General features: G+C 38.9%; 1 protein-coding gene across 11 annotated transcripts in view; it reads right to left on the bottom strand.

The window, feature by feature from the left end:
• Nucleotides 1-27,786, bottom strand: part of TPK1 (thiamin pyrophosphokinase 1) — a 474,984-nt gene that overhangs the window by 103,415 nt on the left and 343,783 nt on the right. For 10 of the 11 annotated variants that reach the window (XM_081342927.1, XM_081342933.1, XM_081342929.1 and 7 more), the window contains one exon: nucleotides 3,298-3,409. In XM_081342927.1, the coding sequence (XP_081199053.1) occupies nucleotides 3,298-3,409 (112 nt within the window). Of the gene's footprint in view, nucleotides 1-3,293; nucleotides 3,410-27,786 lie in introns of all 11 variants that reach the window. The other variant, XM_081342928.1, reaches the window with a different exon arrangement.

Raw genomic sequence — 27,786 nt, 5'->3', positions numbered from 1 at the left:
CTATGGACTTTATTGTGGAGTTACCAGAAAGTAGGGGGAACACAGTCATTTGGGTCTTTACAGATTTGCTCTCTAAACAAGTACATTTTATCCCATGCCAAAAAATCCCCAATGCAAAGACACTTGCAAAGTTATTTGTTCAACATATTTTTTGACTTCCTGGGGCCCCACAACAAATCATATCAGACAGGGGGGTACAATTCACATCAGAGTTTTGGAGAGTATTCCTGGACTTTTGGGGACCACTCAAGAGTTGTCATCTAGTCATCATCCACAAGTGAATAGTGGGACTGAACGGTCGAAATCAGTACTGGAACAGTACCTAAGATGTTTCATTACCAGAAAGACAATTGGACCAAACTACTTCCATTCACAGAAGTTGCTTATAACAATGCAGTTCATTCCAGCACGGGCTACACTCTTTCCAGGTAGCAATGGGACAAAGTTTCAACCCAATGCCTGAATTACCATTGAGCGAAACGACTATCCCTTCCCTGAAGGAATGGATTGCACAATTACAAAATACCTGGCCAGTTGAACTTTAGATGAGGCTAGGGAAGCATATAAATTCCAGGCAGATAAGAAACAAAGTGAACCCAAACAGTTTCAAGTAGGAGAGAAAGTTTATCTGTCAACAAAATACCTAAAATCCTTGCAGCCATCAAAAAGCTAGGAACAAAATTTGTGGGATCATTTTCTATTAAAAGAATAATCAATCCTGTCACAGTAGAATTGGAGCTCCCTAAGACGCTCAGACAGGTTCACCCAATTTTTCACTGTAGCCTTCTGAAACATGAATTGCTATTGCCCTTAAGGCCAGCTGCAGCTCCTTCTCCTCTTCCAATTATGGAAGAAGGTGAACAACATTTTGAAATCAAGGAGATTCTAGGTTCCAGGAAACATCATAGTTCCACCCAATACCTAGTAGCCTGGAAACATCTGCCTCTTTCCCAAAATGAATGGGTTCAGAAATGTCACGTTACAGTCCCCAAATTACTTAGTAAATTTCATGCTGCATATACAAATAAACCAGACTAACTTTTGTCTACCTCTTTCTCTTTATTTTTACAGGTGGATCTGTCTTTTTTTCTAAGGGGGACAGCATGTCAGAACCCATTTCCTTCCTGGCAGGGATCTATTTCATTTCTCTTTATTTCTTTCTTATTTCTTTCTCTGCGTTCTGCCAAAGAATTCTTATATGTTTCCAGGCAAAATGCAATTTCCCCCAAATGAATATTGTAATATTAATTAATTAATATGAATGGGATGCTATCTGTAATATACAGTTAATTAAATGCACTAAATTATCATATAATTCCTTGCACACCTACCCAAAATAAAGTATTATAGAACACAGAACATAGAATAATAGATTTGGAAGGGACCTTGGAGGTCTTCCAGGGCTTTTCAACCTTTTTACCCATTGTACCACTTTTAGGATATGGCAACGTCTGAGTACCAATGGTCACCTAGCAAGGTGTCAAAAACTTGATGACCAAAAAAAAAAGGAAAAAAAGTGATGAAATACAGGTAGTCCTCGACTTACAACAGTTCGCTTAGTGACTGTTCGAAGTTACAACGGCACTGAAAAAAGTGCTCCCCGAAGCTACAGCCAAGCAAGACACCTGCCTGCCCACCCGGCAGCACTCTTCCTCCTGTCTGAGGTTTTCATTGTTGTGAGCATTTCTGTTGAGGATTGGCAGTGGGGGTGGGGTGGGGGAGTTTGGTTTTTATTCCCCAACCACCACCTACTGGGTGGTTGCAGCAGGTTTTGGTCACTTCACATGACCCTGGGACACTGCGACCATCATAAATATGAATCAGTTGCCAAGCATCTGAATGTAAATCACAAGACCCTGGAGATGCTGCAACATTCCAGCTGATCGGCGCTTCTTCTGGGCTCAGCAGAAGCACCAGGATCAGTGCTGAGCTCCAGCTGGAGCCTGGTGCTGATCATGCTGCTTCCGCTGAGCCCTGACAGCCCTGAAGAAGTGCTGATCCTGGCACCTCTGCTGAGCCCTGACAGCCCTGAAGAAGTGCTGATCCTGGCACCTCCGCTGAGCCCTGACAGCCCTGCAACTCCAGCTGTCTCTCACTCAGGCTTGTGCAGTGCTGCCACCAGTTCAGCTCATTCCCCTCCACTGCTACCACTTTTCTAGGATGGTTGCGTACCATCTGCTGGGTGCCAATGTACCATAGGTGTTACCTGTACCACTGGTTGAAAAGCCCTGCTCTAGTCCAATCCCCTGCTCAAGCAGGAGATCCTATATCAGAGTTCCCCAAATGTTTGGGGTTTGCGGCATGGAGCGGGGGGAAAGAAGGGATGATTTTGTGGGAGGAGTAAATACCTGCAGATGCATGTGTGTATGCACGAACACCTGTTGCTCATGTGAGTGGGTGACACTGGTACGAGTGGGGCCACGAATGCCCATGATGCTTGTGATGATACTCATGCAATTACCTGCAACAATGCTTGTGGCGATGCTCACATGAGTGGGGCTATATGCAGATTCGCACACGCATGCATCAACAAACCATTCACGTGGTCTGGTGGCCAAAAGGCTGTAGCATGGTAGTGGGCCACAGCCCATAGTTTCGAGACCCCTACCCTATATCATTTCAGACATATGGTTATCCAGTATCTTTTTGAAAGCTTCCAGTGATGGAGCATCCACAACTTCTGAAGGCAAATTGTTCCATTGGTTGATTGCTTTAACTGAATTTTCTCCTTAATTCTTGGTTGCTTTTCTGCTCGGTTGGTTTCCATGCATTATTTCTCATCTTGCCTTTTGGTGCTTTGAAAAATAGTTTAACCCCCCTTGACTTTGTAGAAGCCTGGTACACTGGTATCATGTCTCCCTTAGTCCTTCTTTTCATTAGACTAGACCAGACATGTCAAACCCACGACATCACGTGACGTCACACAACATATCGGGATGGTTTTGCCATTTCTGGCAATGGGGTGGGCGCAGCTTCTGGATGATGTGTCTGGCCTGCATGCCGGCAGTTTGACACCCCTGGACTAGACATATCTAATTCCCCTAAGCATTCTTTATATGTTTTAGCCTCCAGCCCCTTAATTATTCTTGTTGCTCTTCTCTGCACTCTATCCAAAGTCTCAACATCTTTTCTTTATTGTGGTGACCAGAACTGGATGCAATATTCCAAGTATGGTCTTATGAAGGCTTTAAAGTAGTACTAGAACTTCATGTGATCTTGATTCTATCCCTCTATTAATTATATTTTTAATTAATAACATTATAGTTTTATAGAGTGGGAAAAAGATATCTTACTCACTGAGGTTCCATTTTAGACCTGTTGTTGTTACACATTCACAAGGATTCCCAACTGGAATTAGACCACACCAGTTCCCTTCAAGTCCTGTGTTCACAAAAAGTTTGTGCTTGCCCTGTAACACAGAGAGAATGCTGATGCAGGTTTAAATTATGCAAACAGAAATGCTATGTTAAAACAAGTGAAGCAGACACAAGCCAAATCTGAGACATTAAATTTTGTTATAGAGTTTTCTTCATCCTTTGGATCTATTCACACTTACTTGGGCATAAGTTTCATTGAATTTAGTGTTGCTTTGATGGTTCAAAATAGAATGTACATGAAATTTGCACTTTTACAAGAATATAGATGAAATATGAAAAGCTGTTCTTTGATAAAATATTAATGTACTCTTCTTAGAAAATTCTAAATTTTTAACCTGAAACTCAAAATCAATTTAAATTATGATAGGTTTTGATCTAATCTAGTTACTGAGTGCATTGTGGACCACCTAGATCAAGTCCTAACCCAGTCATTGTCAATCAATTAAGTTTCCAACCTCCTCTTTGCAGATGGTTGGGAAAACTAATAACAGGAGAATATTTGCCTTCCAGAAAAAGAATTGAACCACAGAAGAACTTTTTGAAATGTGGAAGATTAGGGTTATACAACTTTAAATGAAGTGAAATGGATAATTGGCTATTAGCCATGAGTACCAAGAATCTCTGGATTCAGTGGCATAAGATTTGTGAGTATCAGTTACTAAAAGAAAAATAGGGTAGAGTATCTATAATGATTTATAAAACTTATTTATTCAATTTCATATCTAACTTTAAAATAATTTTCCCAAATAACTAAGCTTATGAATTCTTCTGTAGAATATCCCTCTTCATTATTGTAACAAGTTATTAGGCTAGATGAAGATTTGATCTGATGACTCATTATGAATTTCATTAAAATCATTGGTTTCAGGTTCAAAACGCATGACAAAAAATGACAAAGACAATTGGATGTAAGGAGTCACGGGTCCGTATTGTGACGCACATTTTGTCATTTAATCTAACCCCCAATTTGGATTCCAATGAGCTTCAGGTTGCATATGTTTATATAGTCCTCTCTATTCAAGATGATTTTAGTTTATTTATTTAAAATATTTATATAGCTGTCCTTCTTCTAAGAACCTCTAGGTAGCTTCTAATCAAAAGTTAAAACAACATACAGAATCATATGAAAACTATAAACTAAACATATGAAAACATTAAAAAGACCTGGTGCCAAGTCAGATTTCTAATGTGCAAATATTCAGACTTATTCCAGCTCTTACAGCAAAAGCCTGGTCTTCAAAGCTTTACAGGAGGTTAAGAAGGTAGATGTCTTCCAAACTTCATGGACTATGGCAAAGGCTCCCATCAAATGGCAATATTTAGGGAAAGGGACTAGGACCTTGTAGGATGGGTAGATGTCCTTAGGGAAAGCCAGTCTCAAAGATATGGTCCTATACCATATTGAGCTTTAAAGATAATGACCAGGATCATGAATTGTGTTCCAAAAGAAACTGGAAGTCAGTGCAGCTTATGCACAAAGATTTTACATGAGGAAACTTTGGGGTTCCCATTTCAGTGTACATGTCTGCATTCTGGAGCAGTTGAAATCTCCTAGTGGTCTTCAAGGCCAACCTCATGTAAGGTGCATTGCAATAATCCAAATGGGAGGTGATCAAGGCAAGAGTGATTATGAGCAGTTGAGTGAATTATAGTGTATCATTGAGTGGTATACAACATCAGTCAACAATATAATTAAGGAGAACAATGCTTTCAAATTTTCAGTTTTAGAAAAAAATGATGTGAAGGTTTTTAATGCATCTTATTTTATATTTTGGATTGTAAAAAGTTATTAGTTCAACTTATTTGTCCACTAGAACTTTCATTTAAATTATTTAAAACCTATGAAAAAAGAGGTTACAAGGTTATCTATTTGAAAATGTTGAAATATTAAGTACATGTTACAAATCTTTGTCACTATAATAAATAGAATTTAAAAGATAATTTGTTTGGTATGTGTGTGGGTTTTCTTGCCTCAGCACAAGGAAGGCTGCACTATAAAAACTAGCTAGGCGAGACTTCCAGTTAGGCGTTGTGGTGTGATGGACATAGGAAGATGGGGCTCCATCTTCCATGTTCGATTTTGCCCTGCTGGGGACCCTAAAAAGGGTCAAATGTCACCCCAGAGAGGTGACAAAGAAGGAAGGGACCTTCGTTGATCGCAGAGGGGTGATGGCCCTTCCTCTGGATCCAAAGAAGCCCTCCAAACTGGCGGGGGAAAGACTGGCTACATTTGTGACAACCAAAGATAAGCACTAACTAGCATAGTGGTGGCCAACCTATGGCACGTGTGCCAGAGGGGGCACTAGGAGCCCTCTCTGTGGGCATGCAGGCCTCACTCTTTGGCTACATTTTCATAGGAAAAAGCCATTTCTCAAGCCCCTTCCTAGTCAAATCAAGCCTCCAGAGTGAGCACACTGTTTTCAGCTTTGAGTTATATTAAATCTGACACCAGAAACAGACTAACAGAAGACCTGAGTTCTGCATGTGTTGCTCTCAAACTTACAAAGTATAAGCCAAGGTTAGACAAATTATCAGCAAGCATACAATAGCAAAAATCACATGAATTGTTCAAAAGCATGCCAAATGCAAACTTTTACCTTTCAGTAAAGTTGTTTTTTCTTTTAAGACAAAAGATGTTAATGTATGGGTTGTGTTTTTCTAAATTAAAATCTCAATATTCAGATTAAATTGCTGTGTTGGCACTTTGCAATAAATAAGTGGGTTTTGGATTGCAGTTTGGGCACTCAGTCTCTAAAACGTTTGCCATCACTGAACTAGCAATTTTTGAGCAATGTGGATGGAATTGGGTGAGATTTTATCCTCTGTTATGATCTTAACACTATTTTCCAGGAAAAAAGAATGCCCAAAGCAAATAATCCTCCCCCGATGACAGAGGAAAGGGAAGTTTTTGCTCTGCTCCCTCATTTGAATGAATGAACCTTTATTGTCAAAGTACAACCATGTATACATTGAGATTGGCTGAGCCTTCAGGAAAAGAAAAGTGGAGAATTAATTGCTTTGGGGGAAAATAGAGAAAACTACAAGATCAATTTGGAATTAATACAGATATATAGCTTTGAAATTTGGGGACTAAAATACCTTTCAGACTTTTTTTAAAAAAAGATTTGAAATTCTGTAAAATAGGCTTGGATTTAGAAAGCTGGAAGATGGTGTCAATGACATCTAGTGGTGAATCACAGCACTACAATTTATTATGCTTAAAGGAAACTTGGCTTGAAGCCCGGACTTAGATAAGACTCTTTGTTGTTCCTGGAAACTTTCAGTTTAGCAGGCAGCAGCTGGAAAAAAGGGGGGGGGGACTCTTGGACTGCTTATCTGTGTTGGGGTCCCTATTGGACTATAAAGACAACATACAAAAACAAAATGGGTGTTTCCATCTTTAACACTTGTTTCCAAAGCCCCTAGTTTGATACACAAATAAGAAAATGTTAACGAATCTCAGAAATTCTTTCTATGTTGAAATCAATCCAAGAGACAATTGTTTTATTTCATGATGAGACTAAAATAACACAACTGAGATAAAAGAACAATTTTCTAACCTAAGCTTACAAATTCAGACAATGACTACAAAGAAGGAACTAGTAACCCAGAAAACAGAGGGAAAATGAGAAGAAATGGATCCAAAGATGGAGGACCTAAAGGAAAGAATTAACAGACAGGTACAGACAAATGAAAAATTAGAAGGTGCAGTGATAACACCAGAAATGGAAAAGATATCTTACTTGTCAAGATCGTAGAACACATTTGAAGATAAGGAAGAAGAGCTGATCAAACAGATGATAAAGCTGTTAGGGGAAATGTTGAATATTGACAAACAAGAAATGGAAACAAAAACTGAAAGGGAAGGACGGAGGCTGTTTAATGAATATAAATGGGTTGAGTGTTCTCCCAAAAATACTTCAATCAAATTCTCTTCCTCATTCCAAACAATACATACAAAAACAGAGGAAGAATTACTTCATGATTCAAATGCACTGATTTGAAAAGTTATTTGGCAAAGGAAGAAAGTTAGAGTAAGACTAAAGAAAATAGAGGTTTTGACCTATTAGATGGGATATTATACTATTAAACAGATGTTTGAATATAGTTAAGAAATAGATAACTGTTAGAAATTATTATAATTAGAAGGATGGGATTTGTAACTAGAATATTACATTTTGTTATGAGATGGGGAAATATGAAAATTCTAAAAGGGTTTGAATAAGGGAAGCTTTTGGTTACCCAAATATGAGAAAATTATAAGCGACAGAATTATTTTGAACATTGATAGGAAATTAAAATTTAAAAAAAGCGGGAAAAACAGGACATTGATTGAACACATAGATTTTAAGTGCAAATGCAATTGAGATTTGTTCTGGCTAGAAAAGATATTATAGACTGACATTATTGATATTATGTATAATACCAGAAAAATGTGATGAAGATGTCTATATTTAATTGTATATGTATTAACAGTAACAAGAATTGTATCTGCCCAGTGTGAAAAATGCATACCACCAGAAGAAGACAGGACCAAGGAAGCACCGGATGGTGTAGTATTGAAACTAGACTTGAGAAAGTTAATATGTACCACTGAATTACCAATGGACCCAGACAACACATTGTTTATTAAGTATTTAGAATTGTAAAATTAGTAAAATATTTATAAAAAAACCTAGTTAGGTGGACCATATATGAACACCATTCATAAAGCCTAACGCCTATCACAACAATGTAAATAAACAACCTAGGTTATCTAGATTCACGAGTGCAGTTATATACCAAATCTAATCTGATGTTCAGCTGGCTCTTGCACAGAAAAGACCTCTCTCTTGGACACAAATAAAGCAAAGTGATCTGAAGTAGATTCATTCTTCAGCTTTAAACTTGAAAAGAGAGAGAGAAAAATAAGTTGAGGAAATATTGACTATTCTCTTTTATGCTTTAGCCAGTTCCAAATTGGCAAACACAAAAAAACCTTTAACTTTTTTTTCCAGGTCTTTTTTCTGACTATGATTTTATAAATGCTACTGCTAATAAAAATCATGTTATATAATATAACCATGTTTTTATCTTGTTAAACCATTTTTTAAAAAAACAACACAACAACCTTGATCAAGCAGAAAAAAATTATTCTGATTTTCACTTTATATCTGGGGATGGAAGATAAAGATCAATTTTTAACTTCAGATATATGAGGAACATCCAAGGAATATTTAATCCAAAACAAATCTATGTTTTTCCACAGTGTATTTATTATACAGCCTTAATAATTTTTCTTACACTTACAAAGCATTTTTATTTAAAAATCCTAAAAATTCTTTAAATTTGGCTTTAAACTAATATATAAGTAATACATAATTAAAGGCTGAAAAATTAGTCCTATGGTGACCCACAGTTTATTATAAATTCACTTTATAATAAGGGGATTTTCTTAATGATCTGTTCTGTTAAGTCAGGGGTGTCAAACTGCTGGCCCGCAGGCTGGATGCGTTATGCAAAAGCCATGCCCACCCCATTACTGACAATGGCAAAACCGTCCCGATACGTTGCGTGATGTCATGTGACGTCACGGGTTTGACATGTCTGTGCTAAGTGATAAACAAAATGAAAGCATCTTTAACACGAACAAATTGGTAATTGCTTGCATCCTTGGGACCTGTGACATAAAAATAAATATAAACTTGGACTGCCTGCCTGGATCCTTGCTGGTCATCAAAGATCCTACTTATTCTTTGTTTATAGTTCTGTCTCCATGATCTCTAATGATGGAAGTGCTTTTGTTGGCTTTCATTGGTGTTTTGTAATCTGTATTATCCAAGTAAGTTGGATTCCTAACCTTACCAGAATTCCTAATTAGAATGCCTAGTTAGCATATCAATAACTTCAATATGATCATTCCTATTGCCATAAGTGAAAGTCATTGAACTCAGATACCCAGTGTATACTTGTTTTTCCATAGTTGCCCTCATACGTTCCACGTTCTATAGACTTCTTAAAGACATTAGGGAAGCATGGCTATTTTCTTGCGAGGTAACTGCATGCTACTATATGACATGACCATGTGGCCAAATCAATTTGTGAGATTATCTTTCATTCAATCCATTCCTACTGTACATATAGGGCACTACCATTTAGGATATTGCCATACTGAATGAATTTATTCAAAATGACACGCTTGGAATTCTATGGGTTTCTTTGACTAAAGAGTATCAGGACCCAGGGAATGCAGCACTGCTCACTAGAATAAGATTCTACCTAAGATTCATGTGGTTCCAACCCTGTTGGTGTTCCAGAGGACCATAAAACCTGACTGTTCTCCCAGTGTTTGGCTTAGTATCTGGTGCCTGCTTTGATATGATGCTTTGTAATATCTTATCAAGTTTGCCATATTTTTACTTTTTTTTTCTTCTGTTCTAATTTGGTTTTGTTAGTACCGTACTTACATTCTTTTTATGTTGTTTGGTGTATTGTGGGCTGACACAAATTCATTTGGAGTAAAATTGAATAAAGCCAACAAAATTATAGATCTTTGTATATTGTATACCAGTGGTCCCCAACCCCTGGGCCACGACCCACTATGGGGCCATGACCTATTCACATCTGGGCCACACAAGCAGCAGGCCAGTGTGCACAGATGCTTGCGCAGCTTGACTTCCACAAGTTGAGCTGTGCACGCATGCATGTGCACACTGACCTGACAGTCACACAGCCCGGTTCCCCTCTGCCAGGCCACCAAGCCACAAAGATTGTTGACTACTGTTGTATACCACAATGACACAATATAATTCACTCAACAAGTGCATGCACAATTCAGCATGCACAATTAGGGCTTTCACACACACCCCATCTATAATGCCGCTTGGGGTGTGTGTGAAAGCCCTAATAAGCAGGCATATACATAGAATGAAGGCTACTGCTAAGCTTGTAAGCCGCCCTGAGTCTTCGGAGAAGGGCGGGATATAAATGGAATTTAAAAAAAAATGGAATTTAAAAAAAAAAAGTTGAGATACAAATTTTCTTCTACAGGTATATTAATAAGAGACATGAAGTATATAATTTTATACTGACTCAAATACAGCAAAATACTCATAATTTATATCTCTGTCTGCATCTGTCATAATAAAGTACCAGACTAACCCTAAGTGTTGTGAAGATTGAGGAAATTAAGGGTAATGTTTTTCTGGAACAGTCACTTCCCCAGGCTGCTATTTCATGTTCTTTCTACCTAGTAGTTGTAATAGGGGCTGGGCTGGGATTTTTCTCTTCAGTATCAGCTTGGCTGGCTAGTATTGAAGGACATGATACTAGTTAATTCTTTTATTGAACAAATTAGATGGTGCCTTTACAATTGAACAGTTGAGGACATTGGAAAGGCAAAGAAGTGGGTCTGTTGTGCTCCAGTTTCTCACTGATGCAAAAGCAGAAGTGCAGTGTCTTCCTGCTTTACATTTCGAATAGAACAAAGCTGGGACGGACCTTGGAGGTCTTCTAGTCCAGCCCTCTGCTCAAGCAGGAGAACCTATACCATCTCAGACAAGTGACTGTCTAGCCTCTTTTTAAAAATCTCCACTGATGGAACACCCTCGATTTCTGGGGGCAAGCCTTTTCACTGGTTAATTGTCCTCACTATCAGGAAATTTCTCCTTAATTCTAGGTTGCTTCTCCCTTTGATCAGTTTTGAACCATTGTTTCTTGTCCTGCCCTCTGGTGCTTTGGTGAATAATGTGACCCCCTCTTCTTTGTGGCAGCCCCTCAAATACTGGAATACTGCTATCATGTCTCCCCTATTTCTTCTTTTCTGTAGACTAGCCAAACCTAAGTCCTGCAGCCTTTCTTCGTATGTTTTAGTCTTCAATCCTTTGATCATCTTAGTTGCTCTTCTCTGAATTTTTTCCAAACTCTCGACATGTTTTTTGTGATATGGTGACCAAAATTGGATTTAGTATTCCAGGTGTGGTCTTACTAGTGTTTCATAAAGTGGTACTAATACCTCATGTAATCTTGATTCTTTGCCTCTGTTTATACAAACTAGGATTGTATTAGTTTTTTTGGCTGCTGCTGCACACTGCTGGCTCATGGTTAAGTGATGTCCACTAGGACTCCAAGGTCCCTCTCACAGTTTCTGTTTTTAAGTCAGGTCTTGCCCAATCTGTACTTGTACCTTTTAGATTCTTAACTGACTAGCAAATCCCTGGTGTTACTGGGCTTCTCTTGAATTCCTGGGCCATTGTCACTGCCATTATTCTAATCTTGAACATAATTCTTATTCTTTTATACTATTTATTTTAGGTTATAATATGCAATACCAGAAACAAGCACATATAAGTTGCCCATTTTAAACTATACTTTAAAATTAAAATTGAGCTGAATGTCCATGGAATGTCCATACCTCTCTCTTCCCTGTTTCAATTATTTGTTACTAAACATATTGAAGTAGCTCAAACAAAAGTACTTCCTCAAAAACTATGTAAGAGTCTTAAAGCAGAATGTGGCTTTTCATGACATCTCATTTATCACTATAGTCACAGGGCAAATTAATTATTCTTACAGAATTTTACTTTTTTGGAAGATTATAAATGATATCAGGAATGAATTTGCAACATAGCATGGGATGATAAAATAAAATAGATTACAAAAGCAGGTGTACGCACACAACACACAAACAACAGCAATTACTTAAAAATGAATCTTTATGGGGCAAAAATGATATATCTTCACACAAAATGACATGTGCACAAGATGAAATTGAATTAGATTTAATACATTTTAACTTATGCTAAGATGATATTTAGTCACAGGTAATTTTATCTTTCAGGTTGGGATGAACAGCCAATTTTATGAGGAATAAACTCCTTCTGAAAAAAATTAGGTCATATGTTTCTTAATTTCACTGCTTTTTAGGCATAGTCACATGGTTGATTGTGTTCTTGCTACTTTGCTATTGTTTTATGAATTTTAATCTATTTTTTCTGCTGTCTTGAGAGACAGTTCTGAATAACAAACAGATTACAAAACTACTCTTTAAAAATGTAACTTGCCTTATTCTTGGTTATGAAAAACTATTCTTATTCTAATATTAATTCTCAGAACTTATAATGGTTCTGAAAATTACTGTCTGTAAAAAAGGGGAGGCTCTGCTAGTGTGTCTTCTTTTCTTTTCCTTTTCCTACTGTATTTGCTGTTTGTTGGATTCTGCTCTTAGCATGTGTATGTACATTGTTCCTAGTGATACTTGTATAGCATTGTAGATATTGTAGGTAAACCACCATTTGTTACAAACCACTATTTGCTGTGTCTGCACCTGGGTTGTCGTACACGATAGGACTGTGCACGCTCTGACAGGTTATGGGCCCAGAGAGAAGAGAAACCTAATGAGAACTTGCCCCAAAGCCCGAGGGGTTGTACTTTGTGGTTTGTTTGCGATTAGTGGTTGTTAGATGAAGCAGGCAACAAGGACTCCATCGGCATAATGAGAGGAGGTTTCGTAGTGTCTCAGCTGAATGAGACAAACTACCTCTCCTGGTGTGTGAAGATGGAAATGTACCTGCGAAGTGAGGAGTTGTGGGTGATTGTTACTGATCCACCAGTAGTCCTGAATGATGGGGACCAGAATTTGGAGGATAGCCAGCTGATACACGTGAGGGGTCTCCAGGCTGCTAAAGAGTGTTGGGAAGCTAAGCGCAGTGTGTACATTAGAGAGACTGCGAGCAGCAAAGTAATGCTGACAAGGAAACTGTATAAGGCCCAACTGAGAGTGGGAGAGAGCATATCTACGCATTGGCAGTCCATGAGAAAAACATTCCTAGAGCTAGAAGTTTAAGAGGAATGACTTTTACTGAGACACACAAGGTGTATGTGGTGGTCAGTTCACAGGACATTCTAGTGACTAGTTTAGAGTCTATGCAAGAGAGGGACTTAACCATGAATTATTTGACTGGCCGGTTGCTGGAGGAGGAACAGAAATGGCTGGAGAGGCAGCAGAGAAGGGGTGGTGGCAACGCACAGCCCAGGTCGAAAACTGCAACATCCCAAGGCACTAGCAGAGTAGCTGAGAACGTTTGCACAGTGAAATGCTGCTTCACGTGTGGTTCTACAGCACATCTCCAGAGATGCTGCCCTGAAAGGAGAAACAGAGGAGCAGTGAGGCAAAGTTGTAGAGCTACGTAGCTGACAAAGGATGGTTCATTATTTTCCCTGGTAGTATGTTGACTGAGAACACTAGAAACACTAGGTTGTTGGACAGTGGGATGAATCAGCATATTGTAAATGACCCACAAATGTTTTCTAGCTTGAGACCAGCTAAGCAAATACTTGTTAGTTTGGCTAATGGACAAAGTCTGCTGTTAAATGAGAAGGTAAAGTTTATGTACCTGATATTGGGGAAACATTGGACAATGTATTGTATGTACCAGACGTAGATCATAATTTGTTAAGTATTTCAAGTTTGGATAACAAGGGGTATAAAATACTGTTTGCTAAAGGACAATATACCATCAGGAAAGGTGGTAGGATTTGTGCACAAGGTGTTAAACAGGATAATTTATATGTACTAGGGAAGCAAAAGAATGGTTGTGCACAAACACTTACAAACACTCCCAAGCATGATAATTGTGTACATTTACTTACACAGAAGGTTAGGTCATGCAAATTTCAGAGTGCTGCAAAGGAAGCCAGACCTAGCTGAGGGTCTAAACATTAAGAAATCCAATAGTTACTTAGACTGCACTGTTTTTAAAGAGTCAAAGTCCAGGGTGTATCCTGTGAGTAAGAAAAGCTCAAGGAAAACAGAGTTTTGCAGTTAGTACACGCTGATTTAATTGTTCCTATAGCCCCCTCTGTAGGAGGAGCTAGGTATGCACTAGTCATAGTGGATGATTATACTAAATATGGATTTTGCTATCTGTTAAAAAGCAAGACAGAGGTATTACAACAGTTTAGGCAATGGGTGAACTTTGTAGAGCAAAAATATGGCTGTATAGTATACCAGCTGCAAACAGACAGGGGAACAGAGTTCACATCTGACAATTTTCAAAGGTGGCTGAGGAATTTAGGCATAAGCCACAGAGTACAAATCTGTATTTGCCAGAAGAAAATGGAGAGGATGAAAGAAGGAATAGCGTATTGCAAACTGTGAAAGACTCACTGATAGCAGATGCAGGAATGAGTAGATTGTACTGGGGGGAAGCCATGAGAACAGCCAACTATTTGATAAACAGGGTATGGAGTGTTGCCATAAATGAAACTCCATATTACGTGTTATATAGAAGGAAACTTTCATTGGCTCACCTAAGGACATTTGGCAGTTATGCCTGAGTGCATATTCCCAAAGGCACCAGAAGAAAGGGACAAAAAAGGCCAAGAAACTTAGGTTTGTTGGATATGAGCCAGGTTCCAAAGATTATAGATTCACAGATGGAACAAAAAAGGTAGTAATTTGATGGTCCGCTAGTTTTGCAGAACAGAACAATTTGGACAAGGTGCATGCTAACACTGAGGTGTTCATGCCAGTGCGTAGCACTAGTTCTCAGGAAGGAAAAGCTACACAAAGCCCAATGAAGGGGGAACAGGACAGCAGGTCAGAAATAATAGAAATAGAAGAGGATAGACCTGAAATAAAGAGAGGAGTCACAGAATCACAGGGACAGATGATACCGAGGAGGTCTGAATGTAGCAATAAAAATGTACCTCCTGATTGGTTCTCTGCAAATGGGGTTAGTGTGTGTAGTGATAGGTATAAACCCTGTAATTACCAAGAGATGTTGTCATTGCCTAAGGCAGAACAGGACAAATGGAAGGAAACTATGGACAGAGAAATGGAGTCTATGAATGTGCATCAGGTTTTTATCCCCATGAGATTACCAGGACAAAAGGTTGTGGGGTGTAAATGAGTATATAAAAAGAAGTTTTTATACAAAATGAATTGCAGCATAAGGCACGGTTAGTTGTACAAGGATTTACGCAGAGAGAAAAAAAGTTCATTATGACGGAAGTATTTGCACCAACAGTAAGAGGTGAGACCACAAGGCTAACATTGGCTTTAGCAACTGCACACAGTTATACCATATATTATGGGTCCCCAACCCCCGGTTTGTGGACCAATACCAGTCCTGGCCAGTTAGGAACCAGGCCGCGTAGCTGGAGACATGCAGCAAGTCTGCAGGGGTCTGGGCAGGGGCAGGGGCAGAAGAGTGGCAGGGCAGAAGTCGGCTTGCTGAGTGCAAAGGTTCTCCAGCGGCTGGTTTGCAACTGGCTTGAAACTTCTGAGCTCAGCGTCCTTCCTCCTCCTGCTTCTTGTGTTGTTCTCTTCTTCTGCCTCCTTCTCCTCCTCTTCCTGCTTCCTCCTCCTCCTGCTACTTTTTCTTTCTCCTCCTCTTCTTCCTCACTTTCCTCCTCTACCCCTCCTGGCACCTAGCTGGGCTCACACTCCCTTTGCACCAAGTTTGTGAGGCAAGCACGCACCAGCCCAGCTTGCAACCGGAGGCTTCCCCAAAGCCTCATTGGAGGAGGATCCCCCAAAGGTATGTGTCTGTGAGGGTGCTTTCCAGGACGCAAATAGGGGCAAGGAGAAGCTACATTTCACTTTAAGCACTGCGTCTTCAAGGGAATCTCTCTCTCTCTCATTTGTATCTTTTCTAAGACAGGTGAGTTTTTTTTTTGCTTTTCTTTTGATAGTGCTCCAGGTGCCTCATGTGTTGGCAATTTCCTGCCTACTTTTCGTGGTTTAATTTGGTCTCTCTCTCTTTTTTTGTGTGTGTATGTGTGTGTTCACACTCCTTCCTTCATGCAGCTCTCAAGTTTGCAAGCCAAGCACGCTCCTACCCGGCTAGCAAGGGGGGAGGGGAGAAGTTACATTTCTCCTTTAGCACTGTGTCTCCAAGGGAATCCCTCTCTCATCTGCACCTTTTCCAAGGCTGCTGGGCTTGCACAGTGCCCCCCCTCCTTCCCTCCCCCCTCTCTCTTTTTGAATGGTTTTCTCAGCACTTCCTCAACATGCTGGGTCTTTGGTTTGTTTTGCTGGAAGGCTGAGTTTAGGATTGCCTTTTTTCCTTCCCTCTTTCTTAGAAGCAAGTCACTGGTCTAATTTAATACAATGTAATAATAATAGAAATATAGTGCTTTATTTATTTGTTTGTTTATTTAGAAATATAGAATAAATATAATGAATCATCCTGAAACCTCCCCCCCTTCCCCAGTTCATGGAAAAAATGTCTTCCATGAAACCGGTCCCTGGTGCCAAAAAGGTTGAGGACCTCTGCCATATATCATTTTGATATCACCACTGCATATTTAAACACAGAGTTAGAAGAAGACATATATATGGCACAAGCCCCAGGTTATGAAACTAAGCAACTGGAATCAGTGTTAGATGATGCTTTCAGAAGGTTAGGATTTAGAAGCAGCAAGGCAGATCCATGTTTATACACTCACAGTATAAGGATGCAGAGTGTTTGTTGTTAGCGTTTGTTGATGACCTTTGTTTTATTGCTAAGAACCACTCCCAGGTTTACTCCTTTGCCAGGCAACTGGAAAAGAAGTTCCAATTAAATAGCCTAGAAGAAATAAGGAATTATCTAGGTGTGGTGATAAGTAAACCACAACAGGGAGGATATGTGCTAAGCCAAACAAAGAAAATAAAATGACTATTAGAAAAGTATGATGTAACAGTGTATTAACTCCTATGACACCAAGCTTCCAGAATGATGTAGAAACAGAAAACGACACATAATGTGACCAAGAAGTATACCAATCAGCTATAGGTAGCTTATTGTATTTATCCCAGTGGTCAAGGCCAGATATAACCAGTGCGGTTAGCATTTTGAGTTGGCACCCTTCAGCACACAAACAACAATGGTTGGGGATTAAAAGAATATTAAGATATTTAAAAGGAACAATGGACCTAGGATTGAGGATAAGGCCATCTAGTGACTTATCATTACAATGCTATGTAGATAGCGACTGGGCAAATGATATGTGGGACAGAAAATGAAACTCAGGGTTTGTGATATTGTTTGCTGGCACTGTAATTAGATGAAAATCCAGAAAATAACCTTCAGTAGCATTGTCAACTGCTGAAGCTGAATTCATAGCATCGTCTGAGGCATGTTCTGAGATAACCTGGTATGTTCAATTGCTAAGGGATGTACATATCGATGTACAAGGAGCTGTACTAGTATTTAAAGACAATGTTGCATGTATAAAAATGGCAACGGGAGAACATGGAATCAGAAATAAACATGTAGATATAAAGTATTGTAACGTCAGGGAGGCTGTAAAGGATAAACTGATACAGTTACAGCATTGTTCAACTGACAACAATATAGCCGATATGTTAAGCAGGCAAGAATCAAGAGTATGTAAAAGCATTCGAGTTAACAGCTGTTCAGCTTTAAATGGGAGGAGTGTCAAAGTGATGATTTATGAGCTGACCAGCTGATGCAATGATGAGAATGAGTTAGCAGGTTCTTTGGCTGTTGTCTCTTTAAGAGCCTGTGTAAAAAAGGGGAGGCTCTGCTAGTGTGTCTTCTTTTCTTTTCCCTTTCCTGCTGTATTTGCTGTTTGTTGGATTCTGCTCGTAGCACGTGTATGTATATTGTTCCTAGTGATACTTGTATACCATTGTAGATATTGTAGATAAACCACTATTTGCTACAAATCACTATTTGCTGTGTCTGCTCCTGGGTTGTCGCACGCAATAGGACTGCACGCTCTGACATAATTAATTTTAAAAGATAAGATTTTGAATTTTTATAATTGTTTAACAGAAATGGGAAATTATTTTAAAATTTTTAGTTACACTTTTAAAATAAAAAGCACACATTTTTAAAGCTCTTTGATTTTTAAAATTTAAAAGGAACCGAAAGATTAAAAAATTACACAAAATTAGAAATATTGCTAAAAATTGCTTTAATAACCCTCAAGATCCTACCACTGTGGGCAATTGGTAATTTACAATTCTTACAATTGTAAAAAAATACAGTTTTTCCTATATCATTTTAAATAACTGTAAGCTGAGAAAGACTGCTAAAAATAAAACCCATATTAAACCATTTTATTTTAAAATAAACTTTTTTAAAATAAACTTTAAAAAAAATAAAGAAGAGATCTGGTATTGGAACTATTGGAAGCATTTGCAACTGCATTTACAAAAATAACATACTCATGGAAAAACACGTAGTAATGAAAAACATGTAAGCAAGGGGGGAAAAAGTCTAACAACTTGGTGATTTACAAAATATATGTCATATATTCATACCCAAAGGAGATCCAAATTATATCTGTACCAAATGTAAACTAATTGAATTACTGCAGAAAAAAATAAAGGGTCTAGAAAAAAAAAGCAAAGGGTCTAGAGACAAATCTAGCTCCTCTGAGACTCAAAAACCAAAATGAAATAGGCCAACCAAAGAAATAAGACCGTAAATAAACTGAACACAATAAGGAACAATTAACAAGAGAAAATTAAACTTTAGAGATAGACTATTGGCGACATGAACATTATCTATGCAGTCCAACACAGTCCAATCCACTCCAGCCTTGATGGACCTAAGCAATCAGTTTGATATCCTTCCCTTGGCAGTAAGTATGAAGACATCTGGAGAAAGGACATCATCAAATATATCAATGACAGGAAGAAAAGATCAGATTTATTCAAGGGGAAAAAAGGTGTGTGTTGATGATACGAGGCTCACTACTTAAAAGAATGGAACCAGCAATTTACAGACAGAACAATCTATTTAAGGAGCATGCAGTCCTGAGGAACAAAAATCAAGAACTTGACTGAGAGGCTTACTAAAATAATTAATCACACAGATTATTAACTCTTTCTCCTCTTTCATAGGGGAATCAATGATACAATGAAGAATTTGAAAACCGTATCAAGGGATTATGAACTGTTAGGAATCAAAGGCCAAAGAGATGGGAGCACAAGTAGGAATTTTCATCTTCAATGAGGAACTGGGGAATTTTTGAAGGAAAACACTGGCTTAAAAAATGGAGCCATCAACAAAAATTTGAATTCCTAGACATTGGTCTATAATACTTACATGAAGAGCTTCTGGCAGAGGATTGTAAAACAACTGGTTTTGCTTATCCAAAGGGCTTTAAACTAAAACTAAAGGGGGAGAGAGACAAATGTTTAGGAGAATAATCACAAGTATATACAGTAGTGGCCAAAATTATGGAAATCTTTGGGGGAAATGTGTACAGTAGATATGCCACCTTTGGTTAAGTTTCCACCAATTTTGCTTCTAATTTCCTTATAACTAGCCTTGTTCACTTAATAATATTATTTTACATCGCTTTCTGGGCAACAAGTCAACTCTTTGCCCCATTATTTTAATGTTATTATATTTTACAAGCTGACTAAATGAAAGAAACCCCCCCCCCAACCAACATGATAGCGATCACATAATCAGATGAAGGAAAGCCACCTCATATCAACCTAAGCAAGTTGTGCTTCCTTTTTCTGGTTATTTGGCTATAGTTTTTCATAAAATACAATACAGTTAATTGAACAAACTATGTTGTATTGTTGTAGTTAGTTGTGAAGTCATGTCTGACCCATCGCGACCCCATGGACAACGTTCCTCCAGGCCTTCCTGTCCTCTACCATCTTCTGGAGTCCATTTAGGCTCATGCCTACTGCTTCAGTGACTCCATCCAGCCACCTCATTCTCTGTCGTCCCCTTCTTCTATTGCCCTCAATCTTTCCCAGCATTAGGCTCTTCTTCTTTCTCATTAGGTGGCCAAGTATTTGAGTTTCAACTTCAGGATCTGGCCTTCTAAAGAGCAATCAGGGTTGATCTCCTCTAGGACTGACCGATTTGATCGCCTTGCAGCCCAAGGGACTCGCAGGAGTCTTCTCCAGCACCATAGTTCAAAGGCGTCAATTCTTGGTGCTATGTTGCATTACATTCTTGATTAAATTATCTCTCCATTGATATATAGTTTTATGGTACTACTCCAAAAAAGTGGTGTTATTAGCCATCAAACCTCAAAAATAGACTTTTCCCAAAAGGTTTCCACAATTTTGGTCACTACTGTACCTCAAGACAATCAACCAAGTGGTAAGAAAGAGCAAGAGATGTAGCAAGCAAACAAAGAATCTGTCAAAAAAGACCCAGATGACAAAATGCTAATGCTCAAATTATGAGGAACAAACCTAGTAAGACTGGAATGTTCTTCTAAGATTTAAATTGTTCAAAAGAAACAGACCAACAAAACTGGAGGTGGAGTATATGTAAGAAAAAAATGTATCTTTACAGAAATGCAAAAAAAAAAAAAGATGAAAGCCTTGAATGCATTTGGGTTAATATAAAAGTAAAAAGGAATGACATTGCCATTGGTGTATATTACAGACCACTTATTCAAGAAATTAGATAAATGAACTTTTGGCTAAGCTCTGGGGAACTACCAGAGAACCACTTTTGAAGAGTGGTTCCCATCTTCAAAAAGGGAAAAAGAATGGATCCAGAAAACTACAGACAAATCAGCCTGACATCAATATCTGGGAAGGTCCTAGAAAAGATAATGAAGTAATAGTTCAGCAAATTCCTAGAAGAAGCAAAGTTATTTCTAGATACCAAGATGAGTTTGTCAAAAACAGATCATGACAGACAAATCTTATTGCATTCTTTGACAAGTGACTACATTAGTTGATCAGGGAAATATTGTGGATATAGTTTACTTAGATTTCAGTAAGGCATTTTACAAAGAAAACCATAGCTTACTTCTTGGTAAGACAGAAAAATATGGGATAAACAGCATGACCACCATATGAATTTATATCAGGCTGTTCAACCACGCTCAACATGTAGTCCTCAATGGAACTATATCTATATGAAGGGGAGCACTTCGCATACCCCAAGTGTTGCTTAGCAGTGCTCCAATATCTAAGGGGTTGCCACAAGGAAGAGAGAGTCAACTTATTCTCCAAAGCACCTGAAGGTAGGACAAGAAGCAATGGATGGAAACTAGGGAGAGAAGCAACGTAGAACTAAGGAGAAATTTCCTGACAGTTGGAACAATTAATCAATGGAAAAATTTGCATCCATGAGTTGTGGATTATCCACCACTGGTAGTTTTTAAGAAGAGACTGGACAACCATTTGTTTGAAATGATGTAGGGCTTTCTGCCTAAAAGACCTCCAAGGTGCCTTCCAATTATTATGTTATTCTGTTAACTTTCCATCTTAGTCCTAGTATTCGTCAACATCTTCATAAATGATTTAGATGAGGGTATAAAAGCGGAACATATCAAATTTACAGATAACACAAGTTGGGGAAAATAGCCAACACTTTAGAAGGATCTTTAGATTTGAACATTGGGCCCTATTCAACAAATGCAGTTCAGTGGTGAGAAAAGTAATGTCTTACACTTAGGCAAGAAAAACTAAAAGTACAGGTGTAGAATAGGTGATACCTGGCTCAATAGCAGAACTGTGATCTAGGTGTCCTGGTGGACAACCATTCAAGTATGACCAAGCAGTGTGCTGCGGTGCCAAAAAAGCCAATGAAATCCTAAGCTGCATCAAGGTCATGAGAAGCATTAGTGCCTTTTTATACTGCACTTGGAATACTGCATCTGGTTCTAGTCACCATGATCCAAAAAAAGAGAGGAAAAAAGTGAGACTAGAAAGAGTTCAAAGAAGAGCAACAAAGATGATAAAGGGACTGGAGGCTAAAGTATATGCTGAACAGTTGTGGGAACTGGGTTTGTCTAAAGAGAAGGATGAGGCTGACATGATAGCTTTTTTCCAATATTTGAGGGAGTGTTATGGGGGGGGGGGATCAACATATGTTCTAAAGCACCTGATGGCAGGACAAGAAGTAACAGGTGGAAGCTTATCAAAGAGAGATCCAACCAAGAATTAAGCAGAAGTTTCCTATAAGTGAGAACAATTGATCAGTGGAAGAGCTTGCCTCTAGAAATTGTGGGTGTTCTATCACTGGAAGTTTTTAAGAAGAGATTGGTCAGCCGTTTGTCTGTAATAATATACAATCTCCTGTTTGAGCAGGAGGTTGGACTAGAAGATCTTCAAGGTCCCTTCCAACTCTTGTTATTTTGTATTCTATTCTGGGTTAAACTAGCAAACTGCCTTTTGGGCCATAGTGTTAATAATGAAAAAAGACATTTTCTTATACAGAGTACCCATGTTTAATATTCTACAAGATTGTCTCTACTTTCTGATTTTCTGCTACATTTCTCTTTTGTTGAAATTTTGGCTTCTGATTTAAAAACAAAATAGTTCCAAATATTTCAGCTAAACCATTTGCTCAGTTGTAGAATACAACTGGATTATTAGTAATTGGCTTTAGATTTGGTGAAAGAGGAGTGCACACTCTCCATGTAGAACATGTGGCATTTGTGCCCCTCAGGTTCCTAGCCTAAGTCTTGGAAAGCAATGATGAATATACTATAGATCAGTAAAGTCATCCAATAGGAGGCAACTCCTTATTTTTATAACAAATTACACTATCCTCCTAACTGGCTGACAAATCTGTGTGATTTATTGTTTCTTTTCATAATATGTGATTTGCTTTCTATACCAAATGTAGATCTTTTAAGGGTTTTATTATGCACACTATATTCAGTATTGCAATGTGTTAGTGTGAAAGTAAATGAGCAAATACAGAAGAAACTTATCAATATCATATATGCCAGAGGCGGCACTCAGAGCAGCAGGTCCATCAGGCCACCACCGCCGCCCGGAGCAGGAGCCCTGCCCAGCACAAAGGAGACGAAGTGGCTGACTAGCAAGCTTGAGTAGAGCTGGTGGAGCAGAGGTCACCAACCATTGTCGATTGGTGGACTGGAAGACAAGGGTGGGGAAAGCATCTTACATGCATGCATGCATGCACGGGGCCAGGAGCACACACATGCTGCAAATGGGGCGGGTCGAGTGCCTGCGTGATATTCACTAGCCATTTTTGCGCCCCCAGTTTTTGCATGCCAGAGGCAGCACTCAGAGGTGCCTTCCTGCTCCCCCTGAGGGCACCACAATGCTGATGCGGCCCTGGCACTTTGTGATAAATAAGTGTGTTTGGGGTTGTGGTTTGGGCACTCGGTCTCTAAAAAGTTTGCCATCACTGTCATATATGTTTAGATACAGGTTTTTTTGTCTTCAGAAGTGGTTTGTCATTGCCTGCTTCCTACAGCTTAAGACAGTCAGGTAGCTTCATGCCTAAAACTGTAGAACTCAAGAGTCTCCCAGTTTCTAGACTGCTGCCCTCACTTCTAAACCAAACGGGTTCTCTAAGCATTCATATCAATTGCCAACAAAGAAAGTGAAACTAAGTATTACTATTGATATTTAGAGTTAAGGACAGATTTCTTGTTTTATTATTTTCATTCTTTTAAAAAGATTCCAAGTCTAATTCAAAGTCTATTTATATTACTTATAAAGTTCTACATAGGTGGCTCAGTGGGTTAGGATGCTGAGCTTGTCGATCAGAAGGTCGGCAGTTTGGTGGGTCGAATCCCGAGTGCCGCGTAACAGAGTGAGTGCCTGTTACTCATCCCAGCTTCTGCCAACCTAGCAGTTTGAAAGCACGTAAAAATGCAAGTAGAAAAATAGGGACCACTACGGTGGGAAGGTAAAAGCGTTCCGTGCGCCTTTGGCATCTAGTCGTGCCGGCCACATGACCACGGAGACGTCCTCAGACAAGTGCTGGCTCTTCGGCTTTGAAACGGAGATGAGCACCGGCCCCTAGAGTCGGAAATGACTAGCACGCATGTGCGGGGCAACCTTTACCTTTACTATGACATAACAGGTATCATCTTGCCCAGTGATTTTACCAGTTACTCTGAACATCTAAAGCAAGGCTTTTCTACCTTTTCACCCATTGTACCACTTTTAGGATATGGTAGCATCCGAGTACCACTAGTCTTCTAGCAAGGTGTCAAAAAGTTGATGACCAAAAAAAAAAGGAAAAAAATGATGAAAGTACAGGTAGTCCTCAACTTACAACAGTTCACTTAGTGACTGTTTGAAGTTACAATGGCACTGAAAAAAGTGCCCCCAAGCCACAGCCAAACAAGACACCTGTATGTCTGGCTCCCATTGTTCCAAAGTTGGTGCAAATTTTTATTTCAATTACTCTGTCCCTTAGTATATTTAGGAGTGGCCTTTGGGTTTGTTTTCAATTATATTTTAATGACAACTTTTTTTGTTGTTGGTTTTTCTTGTTGCACCATTCAGAATCTTAGAAAACTACAAAGGTACACAGAAATGAAAAAAAAAGAATAAACAAAGAGGGAGGGAAGGCTAAGAAAGCAAACAAAAAGCCCATATCTTGAGACTTCTGGGTGGCAAGGCTCTGTCGATGGCAGCCGTTTCGACCGTCAGCCCCGTTGTTTTCCGTTGAACTGCGAAAACAGCGACAATCAGCTGTTTTGCGGTTCGGAAACCCCCCCTCGGGAGAAGAGGGGAGGGGGAGCATTCAGGTAGGGGTAGAGCTCCCCTAGACCCCTAGATTTGTTATTCTGGGGGTTGAAGGGTGAGAGCTCCCCCAGAGCCTGAATTAGCTCTGGACTCGGGGACTCCTCTGTTCCAAGGCTTTGGAACAGAGCAGGACGCTGCAACCATTCTTGCAATCAACATTGTATTTTGGATTACTTGGATGCAGGCAGAGCTGTGCAGGAGAATTTTGAAACAGCAAGTATATGATCTTTAACTCCAGTTTATACTAAAAAAGGAAGAAAGATGGCGCAGGAGTGAATTGTCAGTGAAAAATAAAAGGACATGGAATATATCATAAAATATAAAGACTGAGAAGGAAGAAATTGTGTTTTTTTTAAAGTCACTCTGTGCAAAATATTTGAAATTGGTTTAAAAGTGAATTTAAGGAATTGGATATTTAATAGTGAAGAAACAAAGTTGAAAGCTGAGTGGAAAAGTGAAAGTGCACAACGAAAATTAATTGGTTGTTAAAATGGCTTCTAAACCAGCTAAAGCTTCTGTTCCTAGAAGTGCTGGTGCGTCACCAGTTCAGCATTCTTCACTACAGGCATTGATGCCACCCCCCGTGGCACCTGCACCCGCATTAACATTAAAAGACTTACAAGATGCTTTAAAAAATCAATCTCAGAAAATATCTGAACTTATCAATGAGAAGAATAAAGAAATACGAGAAGACATTTTAGTGGCTTTTCAGGGGCTGGCAGTTTGCATTGAGCATTTGGATGAACGTGTGGAAGAGGTGTATCAAAATAATTTGAGATTGGATGCTAAAATGTCAGAAGCTGAGAATAAAATGGATAAGAATGAGGACAAGGAGGTTATGATACAATATAGAGATATGGAGTTTGCTTTGAGAATAAGAGGATTGAAAGAGGACCCAAAGGAAAATTTGAAAGAAAATTTGAAAGTTCCAGAAGCCCTGGAACCAATTTTGGGGTGCCAAGCAGAAGAAATTATAGGGGATATAGATAAAATATTTCATGTTAACTCTTGGATTGCCAGGCAAAGAAAATTACCTAGAGATGTGGTTGTTTATTTTACAAAGAGATCGATCAGAAATGTGATTATTCAAGCTTTTTATAATAATAGATTTAAAGTTGCTGATCAAGAAGTTTTAATCTTGAAAGAAATTCCACCAAGAATTTTAAGGAAAAGGAAAGAATTTACTTTTTTGGCAGATGAATTAAAGAAACACCAGCTTCAGTTCAGATGGGAGATACCAATAGGCTTGGTGGTGAATTATTCAGGTACGAGATATCGTCTCAATACAGTTTTGAAGGCACAAGATTTTTATTCTAATATACTGAAAGCAGGTTCTCCGCCATCCCCAGAATTTAAAGGAAGGAAGGAAGATGGAGCATGAGAGACACAAATGGAGAGTGTACAGGGAGATGAAGAAGTTATCTCGCGGATGGTTAAAGAACTTCAGCAAACTTCGGAAATGGTGCAGCCCCAGGCATCATCAGAAGAGGTTAAGGAACAAAGAATGACGCGGGCTGCAACCAGACGAATGAGACAAGAACAAGAAGAACAGAAATCCACAATTATATCTCAAGAATCTACTTATAGTGAAGCAGTGGGAGGAGCGAGACCGAAGAGGCAGGTGCTTGCGGTTTTGCAAGACGCACTCCGAAAGCTTCAGGTTGCAAAAGATGGCGACAAAGTTTCTAACCTGGAATGTTAATAGATTAAATTCCCTGCAAAAGAGAAAGAAAGTATTTCAGTATTTTAAACAATTTAAAAATGATGTTATTTGTTTACAGGAAATGCATATTCATGCATCAGATAAAAAATATTTGATAAATTCCAGACTGGGTGTACAGTTTAGTGTGTCTGCTTCAGATAAGAAAAATGGAGTAGTTATTTATGTAAAAAAGAATTTAACAGCCAATCTAATTGAAGCTGATAAACAAGGAAGATACGTTATAATTGAACTTTTAATAGAAGGCAAGAAAATACTTTTAGTTGGACTATATGCACCTAATCAACAACAAGGAGAATTTTATAAATTTTTACATAATAAAATAATTCAATGGGATTATCAATCGTGTATTTTAATGGGAGACTGGAATGGCGTGCTGGACACACAGAAAGATAAAAAAGGTCTTTTTAAAAGTACTCCAAATCATGCCAGATTGCCTAAATCTTTTTTTGAGATGAAAGATGATTTGGAACTGAGAGACGTTTGGAGAAAACGAAATTTGGAAGAAAAAGATTTTACCTTTTTTTCTGATCGACATCAATCTTTTTCTAGGATTGATTTTGTATTAACTACTAATGATTTTTTTCTATGGTTAAGAAGATTAAGATATGTCCAAGAACTTTATCAGATCATAGTCCAATATGGTTGGAATTTGATAAGGAGAGGAAAGATAGGAGGTCTTGGAGATTAAATGAAAATTTGTTTAGATATCAAGAAAATGTGGATGAATGTAAAAAACAGATGAAAGAATTTTTTAATATAAATATGTATAAGGGTACTCCTATTGAAATGGTTTGGGATTCAAGTAAAGCCTATATGAGAGGAGTGTTAATCATCTGGCGGACAAAATCACTAAGATCCGGACCGGTCTGGACTCTGACTGGGCAGAGTCTGATGTGGAGGAATCGGACGGTATTGAGCATGTTATCTGGACTGAGTTTGAACCTGTTTCCCCTGATGATGTGGACAGGATCATGGGGAGGCTGAGCACCACCACCTGTTTGTTGGATCCGTGCCCCTCCTGGCTGGTTTATGCGGCCCGGGAGGAGACACGAGGCTGGTTCCAGGCAGTAATAACTGCTTCTTTGAAGGAGGGTGTCTTCCCTGCCACCTTGAAGGAGGCGATGGTGAGACCCCTCCTCAAAAAGCCTGCCCTGGACCCGGCTGTTTTAAATAATTATCGTCCAGTCTCCAACCTTCGCTTTTTGGCGAAGGTTGTTGAGAGCATGGTGGCGCATCAGCTT

The sequence above is a fragment of the Vipera berus genome (assembly GCF_964194415.1).
Source record: "Vipera berus genome assembly, chromosome: Z".
In the NCBI taxonomy this organism is placed as follows: Eukaryota; Metazoa; Chordata; class Lepidosauria; order Squamata; family Viperidae; genus Vipera; species Vipera berus.
The sequence above is the reverse complement of the archived record's forward strand: the minus strand, read 5'-3'. Positions and strand labels throughout refer to the sequence as shown.